Here is a 12,087-nt window from a genome sequence, read left to right as displayed (position 1 = left end):
AATGAACTCCAAAACATTCCAGATGAGCAGAATTCATATTAAGCAGTACTTTCTTTGAAGTACTGAGACAAGGAAAGCAGTAAATTGATGGAAAGCATAGGGTCATCTGAAGCCTAAATTTACTATTGAATTTGATAAATATTTTTAAAATGTGTTTTGGTTAGTGTTCCTGCAAGAACTCCTTAAATATGAAGTAATAACTGCCTTCCATATAAATATGAGGGTTATGATAGAAGAGGAATTGGAGAATGGAGACAATAGCACTGTCTGCCCATAGATAGAAGAGGGAGATTAAGAAAACATGGAGCTGAGGGCCATTTCGAACATGGAGAATTAGGAAAGGAAATAAAAAGTGAGCTTACATTTTTTTGTCACTTTGACCATTTTGACTTCCATATAACAGTGCTGCCATGTGTTTGTTCAGAGACCAACAAGGACAAGTGTCTGCCATGGCACAGGTTCCTCTTTGGGGGATTGATTTTGGGTAAAGGAAGATTTGAGAGGTTCAGGCCAACAGCTTCAATGAATGTAGGAAGCCCAGGAAAAGCTGGTAAAGATAGCGTGCTACGATAATACCAAGATTAACAAAAATTGAACTCAAGTTACTCAATAGCCATGTTTCTTATAAATGATTGGAGAACTTCAGTAGAACGTAAGTGATATTAATTAGCAGATGAGCCATTACATGTTATGGTTGTATGGTCTCTCTGAAAAGACTTTAGTATGGTCATCTTTTTATTTATTAAAAAAAAGCATGTGGCATTTTAGAACATAACTTTGAATTTAAAGCATATTCATAAAAGCCATTTTAAAAATTAAGAAATTGGGATGCCTGGCTGTTTTGGTCAGTAGAGGGTGTGACTCTTAATCTCAGGTTGGTGAGTTCAGCCCCATGTTGGGCATAGAGATTTACTTAAAAATAAATAAATAAAAATAAAAATCTGTTTTAAAAAATTAAGGCTTCAGTAACTATTTTACTGAATTGAAAATTTTAACCTAATTGTTTTAAAACAACCTTCTGTTAGGCTGTTTATGTGCTGTGGTGACGAATCCTTTCAAGTTTGATTAGCTATGGTCAGCATTTATTTTGACCCATGTGGCAGCATTTTTAGACAGCGTGTCCAACCACTGTAACCACAGCAGAAAGAAAAAAAATGCTAAAACTAATTTATTCACTGGTCACTAATCAACCAGTCAAAAACTAGGAGGAAATAAAATAAAGGACAAGAAGTTTGCATTATGTGACTCTGTGCTAAGATAATCCTATATTTTTTGTCTCTAATCATACGCTTAGGTCAAGAGCGTCTCCATGGACAAGTAGCACATGTACATTGTTTGTGAGGTGAAGAATAAACTGTATAATGTGAGCTTTAGGAGTAAATTCACTTAAAAATTGTAATCACTTATCTAACACAGAATCCAAAATTAATTTCGAAAAGATTTTCTTTTTGTTTTTTAGAAGCAAAGAAGTCTCCGAATCAGCCATGATGCCTTGATGGCAAACGGAGATGAGCTAAATAGGCAACTCAAAGAGCAGCGTTTAAAATGCTGCAGTCTTGAGAAACAATTACATTCCATGACATTTTCTGAAAGAAGAATAGAAGAGGTAAGCTCCCAAAAGTCGATTAGCCATTCCTTGCATTAAAACTTCTGTCACTGTTTCAAAAAAGTAAAACAGAGACATTCCAAAGAGTACGTTTATTTAAACATCCTAAACTACATAAGTGGGGCTTTGAGCACAGCAAAATATAGTCAGTTTGTTAGATGCATGCCAGCTTGGTGCCTAAAACTACTTGCAAACGTGCTGGTAACCACGGTTTACCTGAAGAATGGACTCTTGAGGAAAAAGAACATATAACATTTTGCAACTTACCTGTGGAACTTAACTTTCTCAGCCTTAACATCTCATTAGCCATTTGAGATACCAAGACCACGTTAGATGAATACACATCTGTTTCTGAGGAGAAGGCTATTCTGTTCTGCAAAAGCAGCAGTTCTGTGAAATTATTCCATTTTTTTCTAGGAAGTTGTTTGAAAACTCATCTTTCTATTATTGTTGCTACTCCTGTCTCCCAGCTAGCACAGTTTCTTTCTGTCGTCTTTTAAACTTGTTCTTAAAGAGAATGGCAATGAAATGAGATGCCTACATTCTGTTCTGATCTTTAGAGAGTCCTTACTGTGTCTCAAACTAGCATCAAAAGGGAATTATGAACATGGAAATGAATTTTAAGAGTACTGACTCACGGGAAAAGGTTGTAACTACAAAATATACTGGTGAATAAAACTTAAACATGAATGCTAGGAATAAATACAGAAAGCTGCATTGTAGTCATAAAGCTATAATGGTTATCCTGAGTTTATTTCTAAAAATATTCATTAGGATAAAACAAGGTATACTATTTTATTCATTCATTTATTTAAAAGATGTGCTACTGGCTCTTTGTAAATTCCAGGTAATGTAAGAACTTGTGTCTTCAGAATGAATTGTGATTGACTCAATTTGTTTGAACCACAAACTAAAAGAAAAGTTAATCCTTTTATTTTTTATGGGCCAATTGGAAATTAATACAAAATGAATATAATGATGGAATTCATCAGGGAGGGAAGTAAAAAATATTATGTTTCCCAGACTTCATAGCAAACTTTTAACACATTCTTTATTGAGTTTTGGCACATGTCACCATAAAGCAATGCATACGTTTCTACTAAATTAAAACAGAAATATTAATTTCATGTTTACTTAACAACTTGGAAAAAACCAATGCTAAATAAAATACAGACAATAAAAGTTGACTAGTTAGCAGCTGCAATTTAGAAGTCAAGACTAAAACATCTTAGCCTCCTCTCGTGTTATTTTACCCCCGTGTGGTTTTATTTGATAAGTATCTAATGTGTCATATTCTTTTCATTTTAGCTGCAGGATAGAATTAATGATTTAGAAAAGGAACGGGAACTTTTAAAGGAAAACTACGATAAACTGTGTAACAGGTAAATCATGATTACATGTGTTCTCTCATTCTCTTGTTGGAGATCTTTTATATCAAAGCAGTGGGTGTCAGAATATCTAATATTGATTAAAAAGTTAGCACTGGATGATTGCAAGAAATATATATGTGTTATAAAAGAAAAATAGGGTTTTTTTAGGCACCGGTAAAAAGTTCTTTAGGCTGAGCAGTAGTCTATGACTAGAAAACCATATTACTTTGTTGCCAGTAACAACTGCTATTACCATTTATTGACTGTAGACTGGAAGCAAGCAGGCACTGTGCTAAATGCTTTTTCATACATTATTATAAATTTCTCACAACAACCTGGAAATGTAGGTTTTGTAAATGCCCATTTTGCAGACAATGAAAATAAAACAGAATTAAGTAACTTGCCTACACTCTTAAAGCCGTGAAGTGATAGAGCTTGTATTTGCACTTCTTTTGGTCTCTCCAAGCCCTGGTCTCTTCCACGGGACTACCTGGCCTATTAGCCGAGCGATTCCCTTGGTGGAAAACGAAGGTGTGCACTTACAGTTATCTCTGTTCCTTATAAAAAGAAAGACAAGTATCTTTATCTCAAGATAAATTTATTTTATCTCTATAAGTAATCTCTACACCCAACGTGGGGCTCAAACTCACGACCCGAGCTGAAGAGTCACACACACGTCCAACCAAGGCAGCCAGGCACCCTTCAAGATAAATTGTACAGAGCTACTTCAGTTTTGTCTCTTAATCTACTTCATAGTGATGGCATTTTAAAAATTAATCCCTTCTGATAACGTTAGAAACAAAATTCTACACCACCACTAAGCTTAGTTAAGCAGTACAGATATCTGTGTGTGTGTTTGTGTCTGTGTATACGTGTGTATTTTTAAGTCTTTTCCGTATACAATAACTGATAAAGGATAAATACAGTTTTACATGTAAGTAAATTTAATATGTATAGGAAGATATATGTTAGAGCTGATATTCAACAGTGCTTCTATTGATCATATTCTGAACCATCAGAATAGCCATCTGATGACGTGCAGACACACCTGTTTTTAACTGTATGTTTTGGATGTTTTGTAAACTAAATTTACATGTTATAAATTAAATCATACCTAAAGAGCGTAGGTTTAGGCTTTTATTTATTTTTGCTTTGAAAAGATACCTAGGTTATTGTTCGACATCAGTCCAGTGGCACGGATCATCTCTGTTGTTTACCTACTGCTGTTGATTATCTTTGCACAGTGGCTCATTTTATTAAGAGTTACCGATAGCAGATTCAGACATCAGTCAAAATAGTATCTGGGGCTCTGCAACAAGGATAGGCTGGCTGAAACTCTTTATGTGGGATCTGCCTTGGACCCCTTCCAGCCCATTTGGCCCTATTTGCTTTGTTCTGGCATCTTTCTCATCAGCTCCAATTAATTTTACTTAAAGCATTTATTATGCTTCCTGTTTTATATTTTCATTTCTGTAGAACAAAACAAGGTTTATATTGATATATAACTAAGTAGTAGTTATGGGTTTGAAAATTCCAAATTTCAGTATATAGATCACACAACCACTGCATTGTAGGGCAGAGAAAATGATGTTGTCCCCATATTTTAGAAATGAGGGAACTGAGGCTCAAGAAAAATTGAGACTTGTACAGTCACATGGCGTTGCTGAGACTTCAATATAGGACCCAAACCCAATTCTTTTGACTCTAAAGCTTGAATTTTTTTCACTGTGCTTCCCTATCTCTCTGATTTTAATTTCACAGGAAAACTGATTCTGTGGAAGGGAAATGTTCATGGAATAATAGAACTACCATACATTCAGAAACTTTTATTGATTTATATTTATCTTCAACATCTTGTAATTTCAAATAATTTAACATGGTCTTAATACAACAAAATAGGTGCCATTTGGCCATTACTTATACATTTTCTACTTCCCAATTTGAGGATTTACTGAACATACCTTCTGGGAATAGAAAACATTAAACTTAGCTGGGAATAATGCATAAATGGAATTTTGAGAGAGACATGTTTTTCTCATATTTACTTTATCACCATGAAACTTTATCTCTTCATATTAGAAGATGATCTGAGAGTGTAAATCTGACTTTGAAGGGTTTTTTTTAATGTTTTATGCTTCAGCTACATTTTTTTCCTGTCACATTAAAAACAGACTTCATTATGCTGCCTATACTTGAATTTTGTGTGAGATATATGGAAGTAAATGCGTGTAATAAGTGTCAAAATATTTTGTGTCAAAAAAAACTTAATGTCACTTCAGCACAAAACCCAGCAAGCACACATGATAGCAAATAGAGCTATAAAATTCTCTAATACAAATTTTTAATATATATTATGTTTTCAGAAGCAGAGTTGGAGAAACTTCTACAAAAATCATCGTGGTCCTTAAGATTCTTTACAGCTTTTGTGTTTCATGGCACTGTTACTCATCATTGCCAACAACAAGTGCTCATCAAAAACTAAATGAATTTTACTCCCTGTTTGGTTAGTCATAGTGATAGCATGTCTTTTTTAAAGGAGAGCATTTGTTTGTTATTCAAAATTGGCTAGTTTTCAGGAGAAAAATATGATTTGCAGATTACATTCTTATCTTCCTTTTCCAAATGAAATTTTGAATGTGTTTATTACTTGACATATGACATATTAGAGAATCATCTGGTAAGATAAAACCCTCATGTTAGTATTTGGTCTGAGCTTGTTTTAATATGCGGGAACATTTTTGATACAATGCCAAGAAATAAGTATAACTTTAAGAAATATTCCATTTAAAAATTCAGAATAAACTTTCTGCAGTTAAATCTGTGTGGTCAGAGAGAAATTTATATTACAGTATTGTAAAGCTGTGTCCCATTTTTGAAGTTAGTGGAGTTTTGGGGTGGTGTAACTGATGAATACAATAGTCCTTCCACTATAGTATATATGTGTAACCCGGAAAACAGCAGAATGTAGGTTTCACCACCCCTTTGGAACCTCCCTCCCACCACCACCCAATTCAGGATGGTCAATTTGGGATAGGATCCAGAGAATCTGATAGAGGTGACTTTAAGGTATTAACTCCCTGAGAGACAGTAATCTAATACCTACTTTAAAGAAGAGTTGGTCTAGTTTTTGAAGATGGTATTAACCCTTTTAAGAATTGGTTTTTGCTATGTAATTAGTAGTCATCTATTATCCAGAATTTAATGGAGTACTGCTGACCACCATAGACTCTCTGGGGTCTATTTCTGGAGAGTGAGCACCTGTGCCCTGCAGTCCTCTAGGAATCGTGAAAGCTCATGTGATCAAATAGGAGCACTTTGTACTTCCCAGAAATCAAATTGAGTACATGGGGAGCATCATTTTCTTTCAGTAAGTGAAGTATCCCAAGTAAATACATATTTAATTTCCGTTAGGTCCTAACTAAAGCACCTATGGATTTCTTTGTGGGTGACTTAGCGCTTAGTCTTCCCTCTCTCTCACATTAGGGTGCCCTTAGACACTGGAATACATGGAATTTTTTCTGTAAGAAAAAAGGCCTTGGGGTGGAGATGAATTCTTCAGCTCTTATTTCTGCCTGATCATGTTGTAGTTCAGCTGTGTGTATGCTGACCCACGCCTGCCAGTGGCCATGCCAGTGACCACAGGCACCAATGGGCATTCGACTGTAGATTGACATTTTCTCACTTCTGCAACAGACTGTAATAATGAAATGTGCACACAAACCAAGTATGATTCCCCCCCTCCAGTTGTCACTGTAGGCAATATACAAAAACATTTTCATGAATAAAAGGTTCTCAAAGACTGTTCTCATATGCAGATTTAATCATGTACACAGCCTTTACAAAGAAAATGGAGCCAGATGTGGTTCACCATTTATAGTTACACAGATGGCTCCAAGCATACAGGAATACAGTAAATTCAAAAGGAATTCCTCATGAAACTCCACTGGAATGTAATCCTAAATTTAGAGGGAAGATAGCAGTAGACTAAATTCAGATTGACTTATGCTGATTTACACTAGTATTTTGTGGGTTTGGAAAAACCAGGCTGCTAAATTGTTCTTAATTTAAACACATACAGTTTCTGATGTTTCTGCCAGATTAACTGTTGGTGATCTTTTTGCTGGTACTAATGCTATTGGAACACTACTGTTTCTAATTTTTGGCGTCTGATATAATGTATAATTGTGCCTATTTCATCATGCTAATTTTTTTTCCGGGTAATACATGTTTTTAATAATACAAGACACACACACACACACACACACGTGTGTGTGTGTGTGTGTGTGTGTTTGGTTTACATAATTTGACCAGACACAAAAATCGTATTTGTTCTTTATTTTAAAAACTGAAAATGTAAAAGAATATTCTTTAATATTTAAAGTACATACTTTGTTTGGATTTCATGTAAGTCTAGGTAATTGTACCTCTGATAAAATTAACTTAAAATATTGGTATATAGGTCCATGCATTTCTCAGGATTCCATATGTGAAATGAGAACATTGATAGAAGAAACAGATGTCATATTTAGAGAAACTTCTAGAATTCCATTTTTTTAAGTTCGTATTATTTTAAATGCAATAAAAACATTCAAAATGTAAAATAGACACACAATTCTTTTCCTCTGAAAGCTATGCCTCCCAGAAAAGTATCTCTTTTGGAATAAAACCTCGAGACTAACTAGGAGCAACATTAAGGGCAATTTTCAGTAACAAGTTTTTCTTCCATTTACTTCATCATCAGTAGAAAACCAGGTTTTATAAATTTTTGTTTCATTTACCAGGTTTAAAATAAGGAGAAGGGTCAAAGCTGCTGATAATTATTCAGTCATAGCAAGCTTCACAGATAATAGTTTTCTGCTGAAATACAGATCAAGATCAGTTTTTCCAAAACCTGGCTATCACCTGGGGAAGCTTTATAAAACTATGAATTCCTGGGCCCCAGGACCTTCATTCTTAAATCTCCCTGAGTGTTTTTAGTGCAGCTGGTCTAGCACCAGTGTTTAGTTGATCAGTGTTCGGGAGCTACTGGCTTAAATGAATACTGGGATTTCATCATTAGTAGATTGTAACGGGAGTTTAAACTGCTACACTTTCACTGAGGAATAACATTTCTGTCTTCATCCTTCTTACCAGGGTGTTCTCGCTGGGTTTTCATCCCAGTCGTGTTACAAGTAAAACTCTGTTTTTAGCCGGTTATTGCTGTTTGTGTTTTAGGATAAAAAACTACATTATCAGTACTTCTTTGCAGCAGAATTACTTCTTCGTCGTTCAGTGTGCTATCATTTCCTGGCCAGAATTTTGTGACTGTGTTATTAGCACAGACTCAGTAGAAGTTTCAGATTCTGAGAGTGCAGATCAGGTGGTGAGCCCCTCTTCTCTGTATTAAGAGGGTTTGTATGTGGGAGAGAAGAGTTTTATCCGAAGCCGATGCCTGAGGTTTGCATTTGCAGATTCCTCTGGAGTATGTACAGTATCTGAATTCCTTTCCTAGTCCCACAAAAGCTGCACACTGCCAACTTTTCTGACTGTAGAGCTCTAAATTAAGGCCAGTTCCTTTGCTCATCCCACAAACCCTTTCATGTTTCCTAACCGCAGCCTGAGAAAGGCGCCTCGGTTTCAACAGCAGCAGACCAGCATATGTTTACTTAATTCCTAAGACATGATGACAGTGGTCTCTGTGCCACTAAAAGCTTTTCTCTTCGTATTTTCGGTCGAAGCCGATTTCCAGGCTCTCCTTGCATGTCACGTGTGTTTTGCAGTGCCTTCAGTGCTGCCCACGAAGAGCAATGGAAGTTAAAGGAACAGCAGCTGAAAGTACAGATCGCTCAACTCGAGACTGCCTTAAAATCTGACCTAACAGACAAAACTGAAATCCTTGACAGATTCAAAACCGAAAGAGGTACATATAGAGCAACTACTGACTTATTCATTTCCGACATCTGTGTTACTCATTGTTATTCACGGACTCAGCGCGCCTTGTGGCATCTACTGTTTTGCCAGGCACCTTGCTCCATACAGGGGACATAGCTCGTATTAACAGCCCTCCACTTTCGTGAGTTATTGGTCACTCAAAATTTCCATTTACTCAGCCGAGCAGATATGCCAAAGGAGTTATTCTTTCATCAGAGATACTTTTATTCACGTTGCCTTTCATTTTTTGTTTTGTTTGGTTTTGTTTTCCTAAATGTCGAGCCTTTCTGTATTCAGCAGTCAACAAGCATTTATTGAGGCACCAGTATGTGCTAGGCACTGTTCGAAGTCCTGCGGGATACAGCAGTGAGTAAAACAAAGGCCTTGCCCTCATGCAACATAAATTCAATAGGGAGAAACTGACAATAATTAAACAAATATGCAACGTGTCAGTTGGCAGCAAGTGCGGTGGGAATAAAAACAAAGCAGCGTGATATGACAAGAGTAGCAGAAGTAGTTGCCTGCTAGTTTTGATAGGTCGAACGGGGAAGATCTCTTGTGATAATGAGATGTCTAAATCTACTCTGTGACAGTGAACTTAAATACCAGGAAGACTTGTCAAGATGTCCCTGCTAAAATAATAATCATTAATAAGTTTCAAGTATGAGTCACAGACCTCACCCTTCTCATCTCATGGAAATAAAATAATTATAATTAAAGTAGATGTCTGATTTACTAGATTATACACACAAATGCACAACAGGGGAATTGAATTATTTGTTTCAAATGTTGTATCTGTGGCTCATCCACTTCATAAACCAAGTGATGTGATAATAAGGTTGCTTCTTTTGAACATTTGCAATTCTGTTGCAGGAGAGCATTTCAAAGTTTAATGCAGGCTCAGGTAAAAAATAAAAATTACATATCTAGTCAGTACTCTGTGTATCGATTTAGATCACAATGCCATATTTTATGAATTATAAGAGGGATTTTTTTTCCCCCATTTTGATCTCTGAAATTGGGATGGATCTTATAAATGGTAACATTTTAGAATTGTGGTCTGACCTTTTTTAATATTTTAAGAAGTCTGAAATCAGAACACTTCTTAAAATCAATGTAGTCTTAATTTCAGTGAAACACACACATGCAGTATTTATTTACCAAGCGATTGACTTTTGTGAAAAATTATTTATGAATTTTTCTTGAGAATATTGTGAGGAGAATAAGATGGTGACATGATTTGTGACTGGTTTTGATATCAAAGATACATAGTTCCTGATTTTCATGTGATACTTAACAGAGTGCTTTTGTTTAGTAGTTGCTCAGTAAATCCTTGTTGACTGAAGGAAGCAGAAGTGCTCTATATTCCCTCTCTCTTTTCCAAAGACAAATATAAACTGCTCATTCTCAAAGGAAGAGAAATGGGAGGGGGGGGACAACTGTCTTACTTCTATGCTTTCTGTATTTCCCTAAATATTAAAAATTCTAAAACTCTTTATCTGTAAACATCCGAATTGGTCTCTGGAAAGAAACTCTTAAGGGGATAGAATCTAGGTGATCTTTTTTTAAAACCTATCTGTTGTTGAATTAATTCCCAAGGTTCTTTTAAATGATTAAAACTACAGTTGCTAAGTTATTTTAATCTACCATGAGTCCATTCCTCATCTTTTTTTTTTACCAGTTTTTATGACTTTGGATTTTTTGAATGATTAAAAATAATTCATATATAACCATTTTAAAAAGTCCAATAAACAAACAAAAAAAAAATTCTAAAAGTCACTCGATCACAGAACCACAAGATAATCATTATTAATATTTTTATCTGTGTCCTTCCAGAGTTGTTTCTACATGCATGGACAGTTTTATAATGTGCTTTTTTACTTATTATGAAATCGTTCCTTGAGTATAAATGTAAATCCACATCATCATCATTTATAGTGGCTGTCATAGTTTTCCATGTGAGGGTGTACCAAAGATTGTTTAACAATCTTCTGTGGATGAGTTTTTAAATAGTTTCAGCTTTTTTAAGTATCATAAACATCTTTCTGCACAAATCTTTACACTTTTATTCGTTTGTTTTCTCAGGAAAAATTGCTGGAACTGAATCTTTTTAATACAATTGTTATTTTAGTTATTTTGCTTGACTATCTGAAATTTATAGATCTAATGATTTAGATTTGGGAGTTTTTTGTGAAAATGTTACAATAGATCATAAGAAAAATATTACAGCCTTGAACCATTTTTTTCCGGGGAAATACTAAACAAAAAAATTGAAATTATCTATATAAGGAAGTCTTTTAATATTTCAAAAGTTCCTTTTTGCATTACAGATTTTGAAATTGTTTCATTTTACTTTGAAGTCTCTTCACACATTTACCTTTTCATGTATCAAGTGTTCTTTGCCAGAAGATGTTTCCCTGGGTTCTTAGAGTCATTCATCTAACTGGCAAATTATTTTTAGAGAATACTCACCTCTTTATTCAAGGTACAAATTAGTTTCAGATTGTGTGAATATGTGGGGGAAGGATATGTAAATGCAGTTTGCATTTGGTTAATGCTTAAATTAACTGCATGTGTTTAAAGGCCCTGCTTTTGAAAGTTCCTTTCTATCTTTAGCTGAAATGCATAATTCAGCATAATGCATATGGTTATATTGATCACAGCTGAAGATATTAGCACAAAGGAGCTCTGAAAATTGTTTAGTTGAATTGTTCTCTGCACTCTGCTTATTAATGGTGTGCTTGAAGAACATAATTTTAAAAGAGTAAAATGTTATCTCATTTGAATAAAATGCTGTTTAGCTTAACCTGCTTTTTGTTAAATCATAAGGTAAGGAGGTTATTTTTCATCTTGTACAGAATGCTTTGATTTTTTCATATTATAATTCAGCAAGTCTATCTCTTCTTTGAACTATAACGTCTCCGTGCTTTTGAAAGAGCCAGGAGTTCTATCCCCAATAAACAGTTTGAGAAAGGAAAAATATTGTGGATAATTCTACATAAAATTTAGTAGAGAGAAAGGTACTGGTATTCAGGATGTCTTCTCCTACTAATAAGTTATTTTCCCACTAATAATGCCTTAGTTTTAAAAAGATAATGAAACGGGGACATTGTTGTAGAAACAGAAACCAACAAAGGAAGAAACATTTGAATAAGTTTGTTTATACCTACTGGCATATCATTCTTAGGACCCTGCTCTGAA

The 12,087-nt window shown here is 34.9% G+C and overlaps 1 protein-coding gene across 2 annotated transcripts in view; it reads left to right on the top strand.

Moving 5' to 3' along the window:
- RPGRIP1L (RPGRIP1 like) overlaps positions 1–12,087 on the top strand; it is a 93,172-nt gene that overhangs the window by 23,525 nt on the left and 57,560 nt on the right. For both annotated transcript variants that reach the window (XR_008960078.1, XM_057314089.1), the window contains exons 8-10: positions 1,460–1,606; positions 2,915–2,988; positions 8,736–8,875. Coding sequence is in view for 1 of the 2 variants with exons in the window: in XM_057314089.1 (XP_057170072.1) it covers positions 1,460–1,606; positions 2,915–2,988; positions 8,736–8,875 (361 nt within the window). In the remaining variant the exon portion in view is untranslated. The remainder of the gene's footprint in view (positions 1–1,459; positions 1,607–2,914; positions 2,989–8,735; positions 8,876–12,087) is intronic.

The sequence above is a fragment of the Ursus arctos genome, unplaced genomic scaffold, assembly GCF_023065955.2.
Source record: "Ursus arctos isolate Adak ecotype North America unplaced genomic scaffold, UrsArc2.0 scaffold_19, whole genome shotgun sequence".
Taxonomy (NCBI): domain Eukaryota; kingdom Metazoa; phylum Chordata; class Mammalia; order Carnivora; family Ursidae; genus Ursus; species Ursus arctos.
The sequence above is the reverse complement of the archived record's forward strand: the minus strand, read 5'-3'. Positions and strand labels throughout refer to the sequence as shown.